We start from the raw sequence: 25274 nt of genomic DNA on the forward strand, positions 1-25274 counted from the left end.
GCAGAAAACGGGAAGAAACAGGTGAAAATAAGGAAACAACTCGAGTCTCGCCGCAAATTACAGGATGCTGCTGTCGGACCATTTTCAAACTCATCACGGAACTACAGGACGACCGTGTTCAGAGAACTACCTGGTTAGTAACCAGATCATAACATTACTCCCGCAGACCTATAATCAGCTGGCGAGACACACTTTTCCTGCGCAGGCGCCAGCTAGAAACTTACTCCGTCCTGCGCTAGCTGACGGCCCGGTTGAGAACTTTCACGCTCAGATCAAGTAGCTGCCGGTGATTCACTATGCTTTACACTCTGGCAGATAGCTGTTTTGAAACATATTTTGATTTGGCGCCGACCACCGTGTCATCTTCCGCCAGTTGCGTCGTTGGATGCGGAACGTAGGTGCGTGGGGTCAGGAAACCTCTCTCCTGGCCGTTGTGTTTTCATCACCTTGAGCCGCTGCAGCTAAGTGGAGTAGTTCCTCAGTTGGCATTACAAAGCTGAGTGTGCGCCGTTCCAGGCCTCCCACCAAGGAAAAATTCGTGGCAGTGCAGGGAATACAACCCTGGACATCCACATAGCAGTCAGAAGCACTGACCACTCAGCTACGGTGGCAGATGGCACACATTTATAGACTGTAGTTTCGTCATCCTCGCCATTCTGTTGCTGGGTATGGATTAAAAGGATTTCGTAACCTCCCCTATGGCATCACGGAAACTGGTTACATGTGTGTGCGAACAGCAGTGTTATTACACGGACGGAAATGGAAAATGTTACAGCATGAATACATTAACTGAGCGCTACAAAATCGATATTCCAGCATTTCCTTGAGCTGGCGATATGCTGATTAAAATTCCATCCTTAGGCACACTTACTGTCAGTATTTTCAGTCAGAAAAAATCATTCATGTAGATGAAGAACAGTGTGAGAAGATCATAGCTGTGGGTGTATCAAACATTATTCGAACTTTTCAGATGGAGATCGCAACATAGCAAGTCTACAGTACGTACACGTACTGCTTTCAGAAATGTTGAATCACTCGCATGAGTGTCGTGGGAGCACCATAACAACAGATCACACAAAACTTGACTTAAGTGCAGTGACTGCAGAACGAGATGGACTCAGGACAACAGTGTGATCAGAAGAGCAGGCACAAGTCCTTACTTATCACAGACAACAGATAATTGCATACTTTGGAGCCTGAGGCAACTGGGACATTGTGTGGCATTCTATAGCGTTTAGCGATAAGCATCTCTTGTTTTTGTTATGGTTAGATCGCCCTTGTATAAACCCTCTATATACTCCTTCCACCTTTCTGCCTTCCCTTCTTTGCTTAGAACTCTACCATCTGGTGAGCACGATGTATGAGACAGGCGAAATACCCTCAGACTTCAAGAAGAATATAATAATTCCAATCCCAAAGAAAGCAGGTGTTGACAGATGTGAAAATTACCGAACTATCAGTTTAATAAGTCATAGCTGCAAAATACTAATGCGAATTCTTTACAGACGAATGGAAAAACTGGTAGAAGCCGACCTCGGGGAAGATCAGTTTGGATTCCGTAGAAATGTTGGAACACGTGAGGCAATACTGACCTTACGACTTATCTTAGAAGAAAGATTAAGAAAAGGCAAACCTACGTTTCTAGCATTTGTAGACTTAGAGAAAGCTTTTGACAATGTTAACTGGAATACTCTCTTTCAAATTCTGAAGGTGGCAGGGGTAAAATACAGGGAGCGAAAGGCTATTTACAATTTGTACAGAAACCAGATGGCAGTTATAAGAGTCGAGGGACATGAAAGGGAAGCAGTGGTTGGGAAAGGAGTGAGACAGGGTTGTAGCCTCTCCCCGATGTTATTCAATCTGTATATTGAGCAAGCAGTATAGGAAACAAAAGAAAAATTCGGAGTAGGTATTAAAATTCATGGAGAAGAAGTAAAAACTTTGAGGTTCGCCGATGACATTGTAATTCTGCCAGAGACAGCAAAGGACTTGGAAGAGCAGTTGAACGGAATGGACAATGTCTTGAAAGGAGGATATAAGATGAACATCAACAAAAGCAAAACGAGGATAATGGAATGTAGTCAAATTAAGTCGGGTGATGCTGAGGGAATTAGATTAGGAAATGAGACACTTAAAGTAGTAAAGGAGTTTTGCTATTTAGGGAGTAAAATAACCGATGATGGTCGAAGTAAAGAGGATATAAAATGTAGACTGGCAATGGCAAGGAAAGCGTTTCTCAAGAAGAGAAATTTGTTAACATCGAGTATAGATTTAAGTGTCAGGAAGTCGTTTCTGAAAGTATTTGTATGGAGTGTAGCCATGTATGGAAGTGAAACATGGACGATAACTAGTTTGGACAAGAAGAGAATAGAAGCTTTCGAAATGTGGTGCTACAGAAGAATGCAGAAGATAAGGTGGGTAGATCACGTAACTAATGAGGAGGTATTGAATAGAATCGGGGAGAAGAGGAGTTTGTGGCACAACTTGACTAGAAGAAGGGATCGGTTGGTAGGACATGTTTTGAGGCATCGAGGGATCACAAATTTAGCATTGGAGGGCACCGTGGAGGGCAAAAATCGTAGAGGGAGACCAAGAGATGAATACAGTAAGCAGATTCAGAAGGATGTAGGTTGCAGTAGGTACTGGGAGATGAAGAAGCTTGCACAGGATAGAGTAGCATGGAGAGCTGCATCAAACCAGTCTCAGGACTGAAGACCACAACAACAGATCGACGTGCAACGTGTCTATAGACGTCCTGGTCAGAGGTCACAGGAAGCAGTGGTTCTCGAGACCCTTATCTCTCCAACTGCTGTGATCATTGCGTGTGTGAGGTAACGGGCGAGCTGTGGCGCCCTGATAATATTCTAAGTTCGGAGTTGGCGTGGCCGCACGGGCCGCTCATCAGCCGGGGCTCGTCAACAACCGCGTGGTGCCGAACATTAGCTGGAGCAACAGGAATAGCCCCAGTGGGTGGTCCAGGCCGACCGCATGGCTGGGAATTCCATGTTAACACTGTGTCGAGGACTGTGCTTTGTATCGACGAACGAGATTTGTATGCTGGGAGTGTCAATGATGGCGGACTTTGTGAAACCATAATGGCAGACATTTCACAGTTTGTGTAGTCTTTCTGCGAGAAGAGCTTCTGTGAAGTTTGGAAGGTAGGATACGAAGTACTGGCGGAATTGAAGTTGTGAGGACAGGTCGTGAGTCGTGCTTGGGTAGCTCAGTGGCAGTCCGCCTTTAGCCGCGGAGCAGCTCGGACTTGTTTACGTCCGGGCTGCGAACATTCGCGGAAGAAGCGGTGTTTACACCGTCGTCACTCGCGTGTGTTACTGTTTGAATCGAACGCAATGGCACACAATTTCCGAAAAACCACGATACAGTTCACGTTCTGTAACGAGTATGCAAGACCGAAGGCTTTCGAAATCGAACGTTTCTTGAGGGACTAAGTGTATCTTAATTACACGGAGATTATTGGAATTCATTTATCAATCGTGAGCAGCACTCTGTACGTCAAGATGACTGACGACGCAGCATGCGATAGGATCATTGAAGCCACCAAACGAGGATTCCAGTTCCGACACTCCGATGGTCATATTGGCGAAGTTTTAGTCGCTCATTCGGACCTAGGCGTGCGTACGATTCGAGTCTTCGAGCTGCCTTTCGAGGTGGCTCTGAGCACTATGGAACTTAACATCTATGGTCATCAGTCCCTTAGAACTTAGAACTACTTAAACCTAACTAACCTAAGGACATCATACAACACCCAGTCATCACGAAGCAGAGAAAATCCCTGACCCCGCCGGGAATCGAACCCGGGGAACCCGGGCGTGGGAAGCGAGAACGCTACCGCACGACCATGAGCTGCGGATGCCTTTCGAGGTACCCGAATCATTGGTCACTGAATCACTCCAGCCATATGGCAGAGTTATTAGTCATACGGCTGAACGTTGGGCAAGTTTTAGCACGTATCCAGTGCTCAATGGTGTCCGACAGGTGCGCATTGCCCTTACGAAACATGTGCCATCGTACATAAACATCGGCGGCTGTAGAGCTATTGTCATCTATGATGGACAGCCCCAGACATGCTCCGGGTGTGGTGGTGAAGGACATCTTCGATCTGCGTGTATGCAGAGGAGACTGGTGCAACTCCCCAGCGGAGACTTCCAGAATCCGGCTACACCAACGTCACTGCCGATGACTTACGTGACGGAGGTTCGCGGGGAAGTGACGCCGAGGTCGGAGCGCACTATCGAACCGACGCCGCAGTTGATTGAGGCGCCTTCGGACCCCACTGAAGAAGGAATGGCTCCGACCAACCTCCAATCTCAGACACTACAGGTGGTGCAGAAAGAGGATGACAGCATCACAATAGGCATGGAAGCTGAAGTGGAACGGCCCCAGGGCGTTGTGGCGGCCGTGAGAACGCAGGAGATGCAAGATTCGCCAACACCAGAGGCCGAGGTTAGGGTCCGCAAACAACGCTCGCCAAAGCGCCGCAAGAAGCGCCGACTAAACTCTGCGGAGACGCTCCCTTCTCATCTTGGGAGCCCAGATGAGTCTAACACTATGCACCTGTCCGACTTGGAGCCACAAGCTTCGGGTGTCGCAGACCATATGAATTCGGACAGTGAAAAGATGTCACGTCGTTCAGACGACGCATCAGCTCAGAGGCCTGATACCCCTTCTGCGGCGGAGTCTAAAGCTGCGAAAGAACAACAGATGTCACACATCAATGCCACACAGGAAAATTTGGAGCACCCCAATAATGTCAGCTGGTATGAGCAGAACGACGAAATCACCGATGCGGACCATTCTATTGGTGGGGACTTGCATCCGTCCGCATCTCAAGACACCGAATGCCGCAGGGACACGTCCGTCGGGCGACCCTCTGCGGATGTGCAAAGGGACTATCGATACGGTGAAACTTTGTCATTTTAACATCATATGGAGATGACAGCTACTCGACCCCAGGCATACAGAATAGGGACAGTGAATGTAAATACCATTAGATCGCCCGTGAAACAGCAGTTGTTTAGGGACATGATATACGCGTCGGATGTGGATATACTGATGGCGCAGGAAATTTACATTCCTGAGTTCCAGGAAGTACATGGATACATCTCCTACACCCCGCCGCACTCGAACAACGACAGTGGAACGGCGATATTGGTCCGGGACGGGATTCCGGTTCGCGACCTGGCTTATCTGCCTTCGGCACTAGGACTGGCGATAACTGTTAATGGAATTCGCATGCTCAATGTTTATGCCCCTTCCGGCACAGACAACAGACGGGCGCGTGCGAGATATTACACTCCTGGAAATTGAAATAAGAACACCGTGAATTCATTGTCCCAGGAAGGGGAAACTTTATTGACACATTCCTCGGGTCAGATACATCACATGATCACACTGACAGAACCACAGGCACATAGACACAGGCAACAGAGCATGCACAATGTCGGCACTAGTACAGTGTATATCCACCTTTCGCAGCAATGCAGGCTGCTATTCTCCCATGGAGACGATCGTAGAGATGCTGGATGTAGTCCTGTGGAACGGCTTGCCATGCCATTTCCACCTGGCGCCTCAGTTGGACCAGCGTTCGTGCTGGACGTGCAGACCGCGTGAGACGACGCTTCATCCAGTCCCAAACATGCTCAATGGGGGACAGATCCGGAGATCTTGCTGGCCAGGGTAGTTGACTTACACCTTCTAGAGCACGTTGGGTGGCACGGGATACATGCGGACGTGCATTGTCCTGTTGGAACAGCAAGTTCCCTTGCCGGTCTAGGAATGGTAGAACGATGGGTTCGATGACGGTTTGGATGTACCGTGCACTATTCAGTGTCCCCTCGACGATCACCAGTGGTGTACGGCCAGTGTAGGAGATCGCTCCCCACACCATGATGCCGGGTGTTGGCCCTGTGTGCCTCGGTCGTATGCAGCCCTGATTGTGGCGCTCACCTGCACGGCGCCAAACACGCATACGACCATCATTGGCACCAAGGCAGAAGCGACTCTCATCGCTGAAGACGACACGTCTCCATTCGTCCCTCCATTCACGCCTGTCGCGACACCACTGGAGGCGGGCTGCACGATGTTGGGGCGTGAGCGGAAGACGGCCTAACGGTGTGCGGGACCGTAGCCCAGCTTCATGGAGACGGTTGCGAATGGTCCTCGCCGATACCCCAGGAGCAACAGTGTCCCTAATTTGCTGGGAAGTGGCGGTGCGGTCCCCTACGGCACTGCGTAGGATCCTACGGTCTTGGCGTGCATCCGTCCGTCGCTGCGGTCCGGTCCCAGGTCGACGGGCACGTGCACCTTCCGCCGACCACTGGCGACAACATCGATGTACTGTGGAGACCTCACGTCCCACGTGTTGAGCAATTCGGCGGTACGTCCACCCGGCCTCCCGCATGCCCACTATACGCCCTCGCTCAAAGTCCGTCAACTGCACATACGGTTCACGTCCACGCTGTCGCGGCATGCTACCAGTGTTAAAGACTGCGATGGAGCTCCGTATGCCACGGCAAACTGGCTGACACTGACGGCGGCGGTGCACAAATGCCGCGCAGCTAGCGCCATTCGACGGCCAACACCACGGTTCCTGGTGTGTCCGCTGTGCCGTGCGTGTGATCATTGCTTGTACAGCCCTCTCGCAGTGTCCGGAGCAAGTATGGTGGGTCTGACACACCGGTGTCAATGTGTTCTTTTTTCCATTTCCAGGAGTGTATTTGGAAGAGATTGTGCCCTTATTTACCGACAGATTCTATCATTTCATTGTAGGCGGTGACTTTAATTGTGTTTTAGCCCAAAAAGACCAGACTCCGCATTACAATACCTGTCGTGAATTGCATGTGCTATGCCGGGATCTGGAGATAAGCGACACCTGGGACATGATTCATAGGAACCGTGAGGGATATACTTTTTTTACCAGTCACTCGGCGAGCAGACTCGCTCGAATATATGTTTCGTTTGGCCTACAGGATAAGGTGGTCGACGCGGAACGATGACCCGCGGCTTTTACTGATCATCTGGCTTACATTTGTACCATATCACTCCCTAGGCAAAGTGTGTGGAGAAGCCGCGGGACATGGAAGCTCAATTCGTCACTTTTGGCGGACCCCGAATGTCGTCAGAGAGTCGAGGAGGTATGGGCCACATGTCAACGCCGTCTACCAACATATACGTCCGTGGTTCAATGGTGGCTCGAGTGTACTAAGCCGGCCATAAGAAGAGCTCTAATAGAGTATGGTCGGGATAAGACGAGATGGCAAAGAGACACTCTTGATTGTTATTACACCATGCTTCGTGAGCTGTCATTCCAGATGCCGTCTACAGACCATCATGCGGAAGTTCATCGTATCAAGGCACAAACCCTATCGATCACGCGACGACGACTGGGTGGCATCCCAATACGGGCAAGATGTCTCGACACCATCACCGGGGAACGTACCTCGATGCACCATGTGTCGCGGGAACATAAACGTTACCGCCGGGCATTGGTAACAGTGCTCCACGGTTTAGATGGCAGTCAACTGACAACACAACAGGACATTGCAAATGAATTTTTAGAGCATTTCCGCCACCTCTATGCCGGTACACCGACGGACCGTCGGGTGGGGGAAGAGATACTGCAACATCTGCAAACGACACTGACAGAGACGGATAAGGCAGCGCTTATGGAGCCACTCGCAGAAGACGATATAAAGGTGGCAGTCACAAAAGGAGCGGCGCACAAATCACCAGGGCCAGATGGGATTACGCTAGAGTTTTATCGAGAATTCGTGGATATGATGATGCCACAGTTGGTGTCGATGTACAATGAGGCCATGCGTCCAGATATGCGCCTACCGTCGGATTTTGTGACGGGCTTTCTTCTTCCCATCCCGAAGATGGCGGGGAGTCGCAGCGTTAATCAATATCGGCCTCTCACTATGCTAAACACCGACTATAAAATCTTTGCACGACTACTAGCGTCTCGTCTCAAGCTGGCGATATCCAGGACAATATCCCCTGATCAGGCTTGCCTAGGGGTGCGAAGCAACATCTCCTCGGCGTTAAGTGAATACCGTGACGTTATCGCCCTTGCGGAAACGTGTAAAATGCGAGCAGCGATGATATCTGGGGACTTCGATCGTGCGTTCGACAGGATAAACCATGACTTCTTGGCGTTAGTCATGAGCCGAATGGCGATTCCACCTGTTTTCATCTCCATCGTTATGAGACTAATACGAGGGGCTACATCGAAGGTGATTGTAAACGGTCGGGAAGCGGGCTCGATTCCCATTAACAGCTCAGTCAGACAAGGGTGCCCACTCTCCATGATGCTGTTTGCGATAGCGATTGAGTCGCTGATGTGTGTTATGAGGCACTCACTTACTGGAATAGCTCTTAATGAGAACTCGTTCGTTTGTGGCGCATATGCGGACGACCTGATCCTTCTTGTCAGATCAGGGCATGAAGTGCGTCAGGCTGTTGAACATCTAGACACTTACGGGACGGCGGCAGGCAGTGTCGTTAACATGACGAAATCCAAAATTATGCACATTGGACGGGATCTGGAAGACGTACCGGGACCGTTTCAGACGGTGGAATCGCTGAGATGTCTGGGGATCACATTTACCCGTTCACTACGGCGGTCAGCGGCGGCGAGTTCTCGGCGGCTTCTGCAGAATGTTCGTCTGACGATACGCAACAACTCACTGAGAGCCTTTGACATGATCCAACGTGTGGCATACACAAACGTTCACATAGCGACACGACTGCCCCATTTAGTGCAGATCCTACCAATACCGAAGGGTATTGCAGACCGCCTCATGGCTGCCTTTGGTTACTATGTTAGTACTGGGATGTTATTCAAGATCAAATATGACACGTTAACGCTACAGTTCCGGAACGGTGGCCTCAGTCTCACAAACGTGAGAAACAAAGCTCTGGCGCTTTACATGCGAGCGATGATACGAAATTGGCAACAACGAAAGCATACCATAACGTCAGCTCTGATAGAAGTACTTGTTCCGCCTTCGTACGAACCCCCTATTGCGGTGGGCAATATTTCGCCTTCTCTTGCACACATTGCCTCATTTCTTGTTGATTACAGTTATGTTCGTCTAAAAGTACCTTCGACGAGAATACCCACGACTCGGGAGATCTATAGGTGCTTGATGGATCACCATCGCCGCAACATAATGGATTTCAAACACCCGTCGAGAACCTGGAACCACATTTGGTGTGCAGCGCATACTCCATTACTGTCAACAGCAGCGAGATCGATGTGGTATATTCTTATAAACCGTAAACTTGTGACCAGGAGTCGATTACATACAATTCATATGGTCGATTCTCCTCTATGCACAAACTGTGGACTGTTAGCAACGGAATAACATGGTTTAGTGTGTGGCGCAGCGAGGGACGTCTGGATGCTGCCGCGTCGAATACTGGCCTTCCTTCGGCGCACTAACTACACAGAAATCACATAGGATATACTTTTTCTACCGTACAAGACCTTTTTTCCCAAACAAAAGACGCATGCGGTCAATTGGATCGCTGGACATGCGACGATATATTTGTATTCGTACGATATTAAGTCCGTGATGGATTATTGGATATATATACAAGAACAACACGAGCTCATACGGAGTCATACGAAATAAAGGACTTACTTTTCCAATTTTCTTATCCCTAGGACAGCACAGATGTACGAATAAAGATTGTTTGTTTACCCTGTCTTTCTGTTCCCAAACAGAAAAAAGTGGTCGCGTTGTTGGACCATAAGCCGGAGGAACCGCGTTCTTATTTTTATTTTATTTTTTCTTAAAACAGAAAAAAGAAAAAAAAACCAAAAACAGAAAAAGTGGTAGAGCACTTGCCCACGAAAGGCAAAGGTCCCGAGTTCGAGTCTCGGTCCAGCATACAGTTCTAATCTGCCAGGAAGTTCCACATCAGCGCACACTCCGCTGCAGAGTGAAAATCTCATTCCGGAAACGCCTGCTTGTTTTGGTAAACGAATGTTAGAAACTGCACTGATGGCAACAAAATCGCAACACCAATAAGATGCTGTGCGACATAAACGAAAGTTGGTAGGCGTTTATCAATGAAGTTTATTAAAATTTCGCGCCAGTCATATGAGTGACTTTCGTAGGGCCACTGTGAGGATGAAAATCATTTTTGCTTTACATACACGCTGTAACAGCCGCGAGCGTCAGTTACCTTTGATATTGGATGTGATGAGTTGATGTCAGTCAAGGATGCTATTATCAACACCTCACTGAGATTTAACGACGTCAAGTAATAGGGCTACGAGAAGCTGAATGTTCCTTCTGCGATACTGCTGGAATATTTGACATGACTGTAGCCCTGTACATGACTGCTGACAACGGTGGTCACGAGAATGTACGGCCGCAAGAAGACCGGGCTCCAGACGGCCACGTGGTTCTACCGAAAGGAACGACCAAGTGATTGGCATATGGCTCTGGCGCATCGTGCTCCATCTGCAGCAGCAGTTTGAGCAGCAGTTGACACCACAGTGACACAACGAACTATTACAAATCGGTTACGTCAAGGGCAGCCCCGAACTAAACGCCCTGTAGCGTGCATTCCACTGACTCCAAACCACCGCCATTTGCGACTTCAGTGGTGTCAAGCGAGAGCTCATTGGAAGGCAGAGAGAAGGTCCACTGTGTTTTATGATGAAAGCTAGTTCTCCCTAGGTGCGAGTGGTAGCCATGTGTTGGTTATAAGGAAGCCAGTTGAGGTCGTACATCAAACCTAGCTGCGTGCTAGACACACAGGCCTTATGTCTGGAGTTATGATCTGAGGTGCGATTTCGTATGACAGCAGGAGCACTCTCATGGTTATCCCACGCACTCTGACGGGAAACTTGTACCTCAGTCTGGTGATTCGACCTGTTGTGCTATCATTCATGAACAGCATTCCGGGGGATATTTTCAAACAAGATAATGCTCACCCACACACCGGTGTTGTATCATCAACACGCTCTAGAGAGTGTCAACATGTTGCCTTGGCCTGGTAGATCACCAGATCTGTCTCCAGACGAGCTCACACAGGGCATCATCAGACGACAACTCCATCGTCATCCAAACCGTCCCTGTATTGGCCAAGTGCAACTGGCATGGGACTCCATCCGAAAAATTGACATATGGCACCTGTACAACACAATGCATGCAGGTTTCCATGCTTGCATTTTATGTTCTGGAGGCTACATCGGCTATTAAAGAACTGGCATTTGACATCTGCAATGTCTTAAAAATGGTTCAAATGGCTCTGAGCACTGTGGGACTTAACATCTGAGGTTATCAGTCCCCTAGACTTAGAACTACTTAAACCCAACTAACCTAAGGACATCACACACATGCACGCCCGAGGCAGGATTCGAACTTGCGACCATAGCAGCAGCGCGGTTCCAGTCTGAAGCGCCTAGAACCGCTCGGCCACCGCGGCCGGTGCATTGTCTTACATCGCGCTTACATGAACCTGTGATCTTGCAATGTTAATCACTGAAATATGTTACCTAGACAAATGTAGTCCCGAAATTCCATTACTCTACATTAATTATTTTTTTTGGTGTTGTGATTTTTATCCCTCAGTGTATTTAAAACTGGCATATATGGTCAATAATGTTCACGCCGGTCGATTTTGTGAACCATGGGGAGGTTATTCATTAACTTTTCTTCTGAATTCCCTGTTGATGTAGGTAGCCACATTTTCATGTTCACCAAACCGCGAATTAAGTTCTTGTTTGCATTTCCCGTTGACGTGGTGCCCAGCTACAGTATTTCATAGAAATTCGGAGAGCTTGTATTGTACGCCTATTTTGGTACTGTAGATTACTTTCTTTTACTACAACAACTGACAATAGTTACCATCTCTCAATGATGTTACGTTCTGAGACATAGGTATCATCTGTACAACATAATTACACGAGGTAAATATAAAGTCTCTATAAATTTCTGTGCTTTTACACAGGGTGAAAAGTATTTAAATAGACAAACTCTGTGAGATTCTAGGGGACATCAAAACAAATATTTTTCCCTAATGTCATTTTTCCTATGAGGATTATTTAAACCGGTGGAGGCCATATTACTCTCTTCAGTCGTTAGAGACCATATTACGATCTTTAGTTGTTAGAGGGCGTATTACACTCTTCAGTTGTAGGAAACTGCTGTCCACCAGTGTAGTAGTGCATTGTCTCTGTTTACTAATGGAGCGATACACCTGGAGTGAGTACACTGATATGGTTGGTGCGTACTACGTAGCGCATCACAGCGGACGAGCTGCACAGCGGGTTTATCAACAACAATATCCTAATCGCCGTATCTCGCCTCATAACACCTTTGCTGCTGTGTACCAACGTCTGCGTGAGACCGGGTCATTTAGCAAATTACCTGGACAGGGTCGCCGTCGCACGGTAAGAACGCTGCAATTTGAGGAAGCTGTCTTGCAGCATGTGGAGCGGGATCCTTCAATCAGCACTCGTGCAATTGCACGGAACATGGAGACGAATCAGACGAATGTAAGAACAGTCCTTCGAGAGCAATTGTTACGTCCATTTCACTTAGAGCGTGTCCACAACATGGAACCAGTTGATTATCCACCCAGAACACAGCTTTTGCAGTGGTACCTGGAACAGTGTGAAATGCACCCTACATTTCCAGCCTCTGTGTTGTTTACCGATGAAGCAACGTTCTGGCGTGATGGAGTCTTCAACATGCACAATTCGCATGTTTGGAGTGAGGATAACTCATATGAGACAGTTACTAGCGCTCATCAAGTGCGGTTCTTCGTTAATGTGTGGGTCGGTGTTGTTGGGGACTGTTTAATTGGGCCGTATCTGCTACCTAGGCCATTAAGTGGCAGGCACAATTACAATTTTCTCGCCAGAGCATTGGCAGAATTGCTGGAAGACGTCCCGCTCCCTGCAAGACAACGCATATGGTTCCAACATGATCGGGCGCCGGCACATTTCAGTCGTCGTGTGCGTCGATTCCTGGACCGACGGTTCCCAGAAACGTGAATTGGCAGAGGTGGTCCTGTATCAGGGCCTGCTTGAGCCCCAGATATGTCCCCTCTGGACTTTTTTGTGTAGGGAGAGATGCGCAACCTTGTTTACGCAACTCCTGTTGCATCAGAAGAGGATCTGGTTGCCCGGATAGTAGCAGCAGCAGGAACAATTCAGGATACTTCTGGGGCTTTTGCCTGTGTCAGACAGAACATGATCCGACGGTGTAACCTTTGTTTACGTGTCAATGGAGGCATTTTTGAAAGTCTACTGTAATTGAAATTGGGTTGTGTTAATATGTTGTCTCTTGGTCATAAAAAATGGAAAAGTGTTTGTTGGTTTAATTAATTTGCCGCCACAGAAATCTTCCTCTACCAGTTTAAATACTCCTCATAGGAAAAAATGACATTAGGGAAAAATATTTGTTTTGATGTCCCCTACAACCTCCCAGAGTTTGTCAGTTTAAATACTTTTCACCCTGTAGTTAAATCCATTTTTGTAGTAGGTTATTTGACAGAAGAATGCTCACAACAGAAGAACGAACCTCTATTGTTTGGGCGATTTTGCGTGGAATGACATACTAACTGGTGCGGGAGGATTTCATCCGTAAGAGTAGAAAGCCAGGTCTCACAACATTGACAATCAAGACTGTAGTTAGCAGATTCAAACGTTCTGGCATGTTAATGATGGCGAACGTTTTGGGAGCCTGTCCCTAACTCAAGAAACCGTGGCACGTGTGGAGGATGTGATCGCACGAGGCCCCTCTGCATGTTTTGGAAAACACGTTGAAGAAACGTGTATACCACATGCAGATCTCCATAAGCTTGCATCTGAGGATTGTGCTGTCTGTCAGGCTCTTTATTACGATATATTACATGGTGCGGAAAATTAGAATCTCATGGTACATGTGTTGTTCAGTGATTAAGCAACATTCCACACAGATGGGGTATAAACAGTTGCAGAATATGGGCAAAACATCAACCATATGCACTGAAAGAGTGGCAACAACACTCCGCAAAGTGAACGTATGGTTAGGAATAACAAGGGCTACTGTCTATATTCCCTTAATGTTTGCGGAGAAAATGCTTACTGAAGACACATACCTCGAAATGTTGAAAAATGTTCTTGAGCAACAGTTGATACAAGATAGGATTAATGACTCAGATGTTTTCCTGAAGAACGGGGGACCGCCCCATTATGCCTTAATTGTCCGTTACTTCTCGGATGTGGCTTTTTCCGGACAGACGGTTCATTAAATCTTACCACATTCTTGTAAAGCGTGTTGGGGTCTGTGGAAGAGCGCCGAGCATTGGAGGGCTACCACTTTGAGATGTACTGATTTGTTGTCCTAGAGTGATGTATCTTCCATTATATATCGCAGATGTTTAAAAATAGCGTTTCTACAGAAGCGTATAGAGACTTTATGTTCACCCTGTATTTGTCCAGAACTAAGCCACACATATTTTGAAGGCAACATGAGAGTGAATGAAAAAGAAAGTTGTCACGTTACATACACACACTGGAGGCGATTCCGAATGGGAGCGACTTACATTTATGTCCATAGGGACATCTCCAAAAGCCCGTGTTGAGGAAAAGTAGAAACCGCAAGCCGCCTGCTGTTAAGTGGGTCACGACCTATATTTGTGGTAGGCACCTGCAGTGTACGGGGTGTCTTGCGTAAGTTAGTTATGCAACGGCATCTTGTAAGAGGTGGGCCGATATTCAGGAACGGTGCGGCGGCTGGGTCGCCAGAGACCGGCCGACGGAAAGCGAAAGTCTTCCGCGTGTGCTGAGAAAGTGGTCCGCCGCTGCAAGGACGCCGTCTGCTTGGTCCGACCTTCAACTCCTCCTCCTACTCCTCCTCCTCCCAAACTTTTTTCTCCACTGCCTTCGGTCTAACAACACCAGCATGCCCTTGCCGAGATCATATGCAACCTGTCGTCGAGCCCTGTCTCAGTCCAGGCCCGTGTTTCAGCTTACGATCACTCCGACTGTGGCTCTTTATACGAATATGTGAGAGCCGTGAGAACTCCCCATCTGTTACTGTTTAGTCATCAGTCTTGCAATTAATTCCTCGTGGTCTTTTGTCCAAGCTATGAGTTTTCATCTCTTCATCTACATCTACGTGATTACTCTGCAAATCACAATTTAGTGCTTGGCAGAGTGTTCATCGAACCACCTTCAAGCTATTTCTCTACCGTTCTACTCTCGAACGGCTGGCAGGAGAAACGAGCGCTTAAATCTTTCTGTGCGAACTCTGATTTCTCTTATTTTATCATGATGATCGTTTCTCCCTATGTAGGTCGGTGGCAACAGAATAGTTTCGAAATCTGACGAGAAAGTTAGTGATTGAAATTTAATGAGAAGATCCTGCCGCAACTATAAACCTCTTTGTTTTTCTGGTTACTACCCCAATTCACGTATCATGCCAGTGGCACTCTCTCCCCTATTTCGCGATAATACCAAACGAGCTGCCTTCTCTTAACTTTTTCGATCTCCTCCGTCAGTCCCATCTGATGCGGATCCCACCCACACAGGAGTACTCCAGAAGTGGTTGGACAAGCGTGGTGTAAGTAGTTTCTTTAGTATACATGTTGCACTCTCTAAGAATTCCGCCAATAAATCGGTCTTTGGTTTGCTTTACCCGCAACATTATCTATGCGATCGTTCCAGTTTAAGTTATTTGTAATTGTAATCCCTAAGTATTTAGTTGAATTTACAGACTTTAGATTTGTGTGATATCGTGTAGCCCAAATTTAGCGGATTTCTTTTAGTACTCACATGGCTATCTTCACACTTTTCATTATTTACAGTCAGCTGCCACTTTTCGCACCATACAGATAGATACCTTGGCTAAATAATTTTTCAGTGTGTTTTGATCCTCTGATGACTTTCCAAGACGGAAAATGTCTGCATCATTTGCAAACAATACAAGAGGGCTTCGCAGATTGTCTCCTATCTCGTTTATGTAGATCAGGAACAGCAGAGAGCCTATAACAGTTCCTTGGGGAACGCTGTTTTTTTTTTCCGATGACTTTTCGTCAATTTCTACGGACTGTAACCATTCCGACAGGAAATCACGAAATCAGTCACACAACTGAGGCGACATACCATAGGCACGCAATTTGGTTAGAAGACGCTTGTGAGGAACGGTGTCGAAAGGCTTCTGGAAATCTAAAAATACGGAATCAATTTGACATTCCCTGTCGATAGCACTCATTATAAATCATGAGAATAAAGAGCTAGTTGTGTTTCACGAGAACGATATTTTCTGAATCTGAACTGACTATTTGTCAATAAACAGTTTTCTGACTATTTGTCAATAAAAAGTTTTCTTCGAAGTCATTCATTATGTTCGAACACAGTGTATGATCCAAAATCCTACCGCAAATCGATGTTAGCGATAGCTCTTCGAGCTTAATATGACTAGTCTGAGAGGCGATTCACACACCGCACTCGCATTCAGGATGAGGACGGTCAATTATGCGTGCACTGATCCATCCACTTTCGGTGGTTTCCATTAATCAGTACATGCGAATGCTGTGATGACTCATGAGAAAGACGACTGCAGTTTCAGATCCCCGGTCTTCTTCAGTAGAACTAGAGGTCATTCAACGAAGCTCACGATGGCGATGGGACGTTAAGCGACTTATATCTTTATAGTCTTAGGTTCCGTGGGACCATGTGAGCCATAGCTACTCGGTCATGAAATGTCTCACAGAATAGTGGTAAAAAAAAGAACACATTAAAAAGAGTGTTTACTACATATTATACCGGGCGTTAAAAAAGTATACCATGTTTTGAGAGGTGGTAATTTGGACCAAGACAAGGAAAAAAAGTCCAGTAAACATGGGCTCTAAAAGGCATATCTTCAGAGCTATTAGCGGTTGTTCGTCATCACTACTGTGAACATCTCCTCTACTGCAAGCGCTTTGCTATTACGAAAAACTTACAGAATGCAATAAAAAAATGATAATACATTATATTGTTACTGTGAATCAGCATAGCTTCTGACGTAATCCGACTGCTATTATATACGATATGTACTTGCCAGACATTGCAGAAGATCAAGTCTGTCATTTCCCATGTGGAATAATAGGCTTCCATTATGCCGGTAAGTGGAAGGATAAAACTAAAATGTAAAGGCACTTCATAAACTTATCAGCACAGGTTCTTGTTCCATTAGAACTAATGTATGTGCTGCACTTACCAAGAGCTATGTATACGGTTTACAATAACAACACTAACAGATGTTTACTGCGTGCTGTATCCATGGACAATAACACAGAAATGTGTCCTCATTTGTTGACTGTCTCTGTTGGTCGTTTAGCCGGCCGCGATGGCCGTGCGGTTCTAGGCGCTTCAGTCCGGAACCGCGAAACTGCTACGGTCGCAGGTTCGAATCCTGCCTCGGGCATGGATGTGTGTGATCTCCTTAGGTTAGTTAGGTTTAAGTAGTTCTAAGTTCTAGGGGACTGATGACCAAAGATGTTAAGTCCCATAGTGCTCAGAGCCATTTGAACCATTTTTTTGTAGGTCGTTCCTAACAGGAAAGTGTTTGCAGCAGAAGATATTGATTTCACAGAACCGAATATGAACAAGTGCTCACAGCTCTTTAGTCATGCATTTTAGAGCGCATGCTTACTTGACGTATTTGTCTTGTTTTGGTACTGTGCGGAGTGGCCGTGCATTTAGAGGCGCCATAACACGAATAGCAAGGCCCCTCCCGCCGGAGGTTCGAGTCCTCCCTCAGGCATGAGTGTGTCTTGCCCTTAGCGTTAAGTTAGTTTAAGTAGTGTATAAGACTAGGGACAGATGACTCAGCGGTTTGGTCCCTTAGGAATTCATACACATTTGGACATTTTTTCTTGTTTTGGTGCAGACGATCACCTCGTGAAATATGAAACACATTTTTTTAACAACCTGTATTCTTACAGCATGTTGTTGCTCCGTGCTACCATTAAAAAGAGTTTTACAGCAGCATGTACTTATGACATCTACCTTACAGCGAAATTCTAAAAATTGCTGCGTGAAAATCCTGCGTGAAATAAAATATTTATGTTGCGAGTATAGATTCCAAGCTATACTTGACAATCTTGGGTTTACTACTCACATTTTCACTTCTGTTGCAAATGTATTGAAACCCTTACATGAAGTACAGTAGCTGCCCTTTTGTACAGCATTGAACGAGTGTTACCAAGTGAAAATAGTGTAATTGTCTATTATGCACTTAACGAACATTCACAACCTACTGAAAGAGTCCTTAATATGTGCTTCCTGAATACGACTAGAAACATCATAATTGACGTATTATTGTCTTGGTTTAGTATGTTGCCGAAATATTTCGCTGTGTGCTCCTTGCGGTACTTCCAGCAGTCGGAGAAACAACCCAGTATCTGATACGTCCGTCTACTATTGTTTTTCTGAAGACTGATCATATTTGCCATTTAGAATTTTATCTGTCTACATAATCCGCAATATTCAAAAAGATTCCAGACTTTTTTCTGGTTTTTCCCTAAGCAGACGCCTCACTAGAAAATAACAGTGCCTTCATAGTAAATGCTTTTCTCAACACAAAATCCACTCAGTTGATCTCTCTTCTTGCATATTACCTTTTATGTTTGTAATCGCCCTATTTTTATTCTCTCGTTGTTCCAACCGTATTGTGAAATATACATTCCGAGTGTAATTTCTCCATGTTTCTATTACTCATTTCTGATATTTAACAGTGTGTTATTCAAACTTCTATTGCCATTCGTAACAAGAAATAGCCTTCGATGTAAAGTTTTTCTGAGTGGTACATCAAATAAATTGGGCAGGCACTGCTCACTCTCCTCTCACAACTACCTTATCGATACTTTCCTCGTATTATTTTTTCTGTTCCGAACCTTATTGTAGTAGCTAAACTGCTATCTCTACCTCAGAAACTCTAATTATTTGTTTGATCTTCGGCAGCTAACAGCTATTTCGCCAAAGCTCAGAAATACTGCGGGGCATTGTTTTTGTTTTAATTTGAAAAGATAACCACGTGTCTTACTCATTTTCAGGTGAGATAACCGTGTTTGTCTTATTCTGGAAATTCCTGTCTAGCAAACCACTTCTGCTGCAATTGCTCTGTATTGTTCTTAACCACAAAATTTTCGTGCAGGAGGCTCATTTTCAGGTGTTTTGCTGTTTCATTTTAAGAAAAACACCTGAAGAAGTGCTAACATCTTGAAATTAGTTGCAAATAAGAACAATAAAGAAATATCGCTTTGGAGATGATATGTTTGCAAGGTATTTGCTGCATATGGCAATATAACTTATTCTGAAGACAGTTCACAATTACTTTACTAATGATTGTGGAAGTGAATTGTTATCGCAGATGGTTAGGCTATCTGCCGAAATATATTATATTCGTGAAGTTCCGAGAAGAATTTCAAAGAGCTACCACAAAGGCAAACGGTACCGTATACGAAGCCAAATAAAATTATTGTTTCTTGCTATTCCCGCGTAAGACGACATATATTTACTTCGCATATACATTTACGAATTGTGTTGACATAAATCAGTATTTGAATTATGACACACATAAATGGTACAACTCATCCGATATGTTTTCGGTGAAACAAAGTTTCTTCAGAACTATAGTCTCTGTACTTACTAGCTGCAACGACGTCAGGTATTTTTTCCACCAGAGGTACTTATGATAGGCGGGCCCCATGGCTGCCATCATGTAGTAAAGGTACATGATAACGTGCACAATGTTGTTGATGAGGTTCGAAAACGTACCATGGCCACCTAGAAACAAACAGAAGATTATAAGTCTATATAACAATTAGTTGCAAAGCCACGTGATAAATACTCGTTGTTGAGCATATGGTTCGCTTCTCACTAATTCTGATTTTACTCTGATTCCCTGCGAAAGCAATGGCCCTTTCAATATGCTGTCGGAACAATGTAATAACATGCAGCGGACGCTTATCTAAGATAATAATAGAAGCCAATTTTATGTATCTGATTAGTACCAGCAGCAAGATGAGTATCGTTTTTTGAGTATATGAACTTACTTTCACATGACCCGAAACTCTCAAAAGCTAATCGAATGGGAAGAAGCGCTTGATACGAGCTTACTCATTCATTGCTGCAAACTCGTCGAGGTAATTAGTCAGACTTCGAATTAACTTATGGAAGAGACCTGTAATTTCACTATCGTTTAATCTCACCACAAGGATCACAGATCGCTCAAGCTGAACAACACAATGCTCTCGGACGCCGTCTTTTTTTCCCTTGTGGTAATGTAGTCAAATAACTTGGGTACAGTTACCTTCTAAGCTGTTTCTTACAGACGTTACAACTGGACTCAAGATACCGTATGAAACTCCGCCTTCAGCGTTGATAAATTACATTCCTAATAACAACACGCCTACTCTAAACATTTGACTACCCCATATTGCAATATCTTTTTATGCTTGGCATTAGTACACAGAGCTGCTTTTTGTACACAAACAAACGCATAACTAACAAAAAAACTTCCAAAAGTAATGCTGTTTTAGTAATTCCACAATTAGAAGCATATCTCCCTTGTCACTTTCTATGAAGTGTCGTACTATTGGCCTGAAAGCCCCCCGTTATGTATAATAAATTTCTATGAACTTACCTGCAATAAACTTGCAACAAATCCAAGTCTCAATCGGAGTCAACGTGTGATGATAGAGATGTAGCAGCGACACCTGGTTGTCTTTCTTACGCAGAACGAAGAAAATCTATAACAGATTCGCACCTATGAAATAGCAGATAACACAAATATCACTTGGAAAGACTTCCATTTGCATGTCACTTCTTTACAAAATCTGTCGTCTATTGGTAGTACAGGGTTCGTTGATTCACCGTAATCAATTTGCAAAAAAACACATGGCATCCATCATTTTCACGAGAGTGCTGATACAGATATGTGTCAGTAGATCTCTATTGCCTTTTTTTATGAAAGCAGTGTTTTCTCTGCGAATCTATTTAAATTACTATAATAATCTTTCTAGTAAATGGAAAGAATAACATCTGGAGCAAAAGGTATTTGTGATTTCTTCCTGCAACTGCCTAAAACTTAGGTATTGACAGTTTAAGTTATGTTATTTCCTAAACATCAGACGAGTTAAAGAATTTTAACTGAATTACTGAACAACGGAGAACTCTTATACTTAAAATGTCACATTCAGTATGCTGTATGACATAAAAAAATCTAGTCGGGGTCTTAATCTTTCTCGCTACTGACATTTACGCTAGAAGAAAATTTCCACACAGCCTTGTTCAATTATGCTGTTTGTAGCAGCTTTCGTAGTATGTACGTAAAAGAAATTTAAATGTATTTCCAACTGCCAGACCCTCAACTGATAGTTTGTAATTTCAGATGGTTACGAGATACAAACAATATTTAAAGTAAAATATTTGAATAATCAAGCTGTTTCCATTTATTCGAAACATATGTAACTGACCGGGACGTAGTCTGTTGTCACACACTCGTCCACGAACACCATTGTATTTCATTTGCTATATTACTAATTGGAATTTTTTTAGTCACTAGAAAGCAAGCATCCGTCATTCAGCACTAAAAGCATAAAAACACCTGAAATGAATGTATAACTCTTTGGAATTTCTAAAACAACAATAAAGGAAGTGAGTAGATCGTATTCTAAAATCTGCATTTCTCTCTGTTCAGAAGCAGCTTGGTACCTACCGGGAAGAAATAAATGTACTTCGCGATGTTTACAAACTCAAATGACTAATATAAATGTCAAAACACAAAGAAGCTCTCGAGGAAACCGTGACAATTAATTAGTAAACTTATATGATGTTCAGTACAAATCAGTTGAGGGGCTGGCCGTTGGAAATATATTTAAATTTCTTTTACGTACATACTACGAAAGCTGCAACAAACAGCATAATTGAACAAGGCTGTGTGGAAATTTTTTTCTAGCGTAAATGTCAGTAGCGAGAAAGATCAAAACCCCTGACTAGATTTTTGTATGTCACACAGCATATTGAATGTGAAATTTTAAGTATAAGAGTTCTCCGTTGTTCAGTAATTCAGTTAAAATTCTTTAACTAGTCTGACGTTTAGGAAATTACATAACTTACACTGTCAATACCTAAGTTTTAGGCAGTTGCAGGAAGAAATCACTAATACCTAACTTTCCCCATTCGCTACGGGTAATTTGAGATTGTTTTTAGACGCTATGGCCATAACCAGCGAGTCTTCGGATGTGGATTGTCGACCATCGCATTCTGCTCATAGCTTTAGCAGACGGCAATATTGAGGAAACTGTGGTCAGTACACCAGTTTCCGGGTGTTTGATGTCGATTTTTCCAAACCTAAGATTCTGCTAATAAGGCAAGTATCTCTTTAGTTGTTCGTACGAACCTGAGGGTAACTGCTACGAGTTCTCCCACTAAACAAAACTCGGGATTCTGCTCGTGTTTAGTAAATTAACAACTCAGCTATGGAGTCGGCGAGGGCAAGTAGAAGTTGTTTATTTCCTATTTCTTTTATGTTTGACAGGGTTGAAACTAAGGACTATCTTCCACATGCAAACTGCATATCCCGTCGAGCAGACTTCCAAGTGTAACATGAGTCTGAAGTTAAGTGTTTAGATGATTCATAATTCCAGGAATACTCTTTAGAGGGTACATTTTTTGTCACGCAGTTCCTGCTGAAATTATAGCGAAGAGCGGTGCAAAGGTAATAGAAGAAGGAGAACTTTGACTATTATACGACAAGAATCATCTTTTAGTTTGATAGGTACGTTGCCTACGTTCATCTTAATATAATTTCGCGTTCATGCCCAGACAGCCGTTCGATAATGATATAACCGCTGTTTAGTCTGCTCCAAAGAACTATTAGACAACAGTATTGGAGGGGAATGATACAAGGAAAGCACTCACGCAACCGTTAATACCAGTTTTCGAAGCGCTACTTTTCCTTCAAGCAGGCTGTCAGCTCTCTTCAAGATGTCCATCCCATACGCAATGGAAAATGTTTGGCAGCGTGGAAGGAATCCAGCTCGCGTCCTTCTCGTGTCAGTTAGAAACTCTGACTATTCAGTTGCGGAGCTAAATGACATCGTCCCGCTTGTCGATGAAATCCTACAGTTCGTATAGTCAGTTATTTCACATTTGAGTGTTCCATTTATATGTAAAGAATTATGTTTCTGCGTGTTGCCACGGCACTCAGAGAGAATGGTCCGAATGAATCCAAATTCTATGGCCGAGTAGAACTGAGAGCCGACAAAAAAATATATATATATATATAAATAAATAAATAAATAAATAAAATAAAATAAAAAATTACGGAAAGCTGACTTATACGTGGGCTTGGCAAGACTCTAATCTGAAAGTCAATATCATGCCAATCTCTGCAAGTGAAGAGCCGTCGAATGAGATGGACACATAAAAGTCGATCTTGACATGCATCCTAACTGTCAATGGACGCAACATGTCTGTATGAGCAAGTTCGTATGAGCCATAATAGAATAGAAGTGTTTGGAAAATGTGTTTATCATGTCGCAACATTTTGACTCGTACAAGCCACTCTGTTACGACAGGGATGCATGAGTGGAACCAGCATATAGCAAAGGGCCATCCACTAGGTGACGCAATGTCACAATTCCATGGGATGACTGCCTCCGAGTCCTGATGGAGAGCAGTTTCGTCTACAGTGATGGCTCGATGCTGGAGCATTGCAACGAGTGTGGATGACACCACTAAAGTCTTAGAATGCAATAGATAGCTGGACACAATGGCGGACGTGCCGAGTACCAGGACATTTTTAGTATCAGGACATTTGAAAATTTCGAGGATGACTGTGGTAACTGCAGAACGTACTGACATAGTGGTAGCCTGCTCGACGGAGATTTCAGTTCAGTACATCTATGATATTGATAAATTTCGGTCCTAATTCCATAGAGGGTCTCATTTTCCGTCAATAAATTTTCCAGTTTACATCTATAATACAGAACGGTTGCCAGAACTCATTTTCACAAATCAGTGACAACTAATGGATAATAATACAAACAAGATGGTAGCAGAATAAAAAACATGTATAACGGTATTGCATGTAATTACGGGCCTATAGTTCTGCCTTGAGGAAGCACAAATTCTTCTTGTTTAAAACCCAAACTTGCTTCGGTAAGATCTCACCGTCATCAGTGAGTTCATTTATTTTCTCAGTGTCACATATTGATGTTTATTTATGTGGCGGTCTGACATTTGCACTATAGGTGATGTTTTGCTCCAGTTTCTCATTTTTTGTTGATTCCGTTTTTTCATTTCTCTGTGAACTATACTTGCTCGCACACACTGTGTCGCTGTTTATCACGTATTCAGCTGTTCTGTCATCCTATAAACAGTAACACAGTGCTCACTAGAAACTGTAGTTCACATGGAGAAATGAAAAAAACAGAATCAACAAAAAATGACAAACTAGAGAAAAATATCACCTTAATGCTAATGTCAGAGAGTGACATAAACATCAATATGCGGCACTAAAAAAAAATGTATTTGCTCAAGGCGGAACTATACTCCCATAAATGTCTATTTGAAAACAAACACGGACGAAAACTGAGCTTCAACCACAAGATGAATATCGATGTTATATTTCTTCGATCAATTAGAGCTAATGAAAAAGATCAGTATGTAAATTACGATGTCGACAGAATGTTCTTGTATTATTTGACGAAGGCATTAATGTGATTATTAGAATGTATGCTGTGGCAGGTACATTTTTGAATACAATCATAATATAATACGCACTTCTACAGTTTTCTGATGTTCTGTTACGCGAGTTATCCACTGAGTGGTAAAATAAACTTATTCCAAGAGCACTTTATAATGTGTCTGTTGTGACTATTACTGATAATGATAAATAGTGATGATACAAATAGTGATGGTACTTCTAAATGACAATTTTATTGATTCCTGTGACTAAAGGCGAAGCAACAAAACGCTACTGTTAGGAGCTTTTCTAGGAAGTATTGCGTGATAATCTGTCTATAAACTAAATTTGTACTTACTGTGTCCATAAACTCTGTCAGTTTGGATATGTAGTACCACCAGCACAAATTCGCCATCTGTAAAAGCAGTTTTCAATTTCAGTTAAAAGTAAGTGGCAGTAGTGACGGTTGTCGTTCTGTTGCTAATATCCATTCATCTTAATCACATGTTAATAATGTGTATGGAACCCTACAGCTCCAAAAGCGCTAGTTAATGAAAACAGCTA

At 44.1% G+C, this 25274-nt stretch overlaps 1 protein-coding gene across 2 annotated transcripts in view; it reads right to left on the bottom strand.

The window, feature by feature from the left end:
• Positions 1–25274, bottom strand: part of LOC124721423 (elongation of very long chain fatty acids protein AAEL008004-like) — a 350642-nt gene that overhangs the window by 26731 nt on the left and 298637 nt on the right. For both annotated transcript variants that reach the window (XM_047246397.1, XM_047246398.1), the window contains exons 6-8: positions 25069–25125; positions 20664–20769; positions 19668–19804 (exon numbers count right to left, since the gene is read on the bottom strand). In XM_047246397.1, coding sequence (XP_047102353.1) covers positions 19668–19804; positions 20664–20769; positions 25069–25125 — 300 coding nt within the window. The remainder of the gene's footprint in view (positions 1–19667; positions 19805–20663; positions 20770–25068; positions 25126–25274) is intronic.

This window comes from Schistocerca piceifrons, chromosome X (assembly GCF_021461385.2).
Source record: "Schistocerca piceifrons isolate TAMUIC-IGC-003096 chromosome X, iqSchPice1.1, whole genome shotgun sequence".
Taxonomy (NCBI): Eukaryota; Metazoa; Arthropoda; class Insecta; order Orthoptera; family Acrididae; genus Schistocerca; species Schistocerca piceifrons.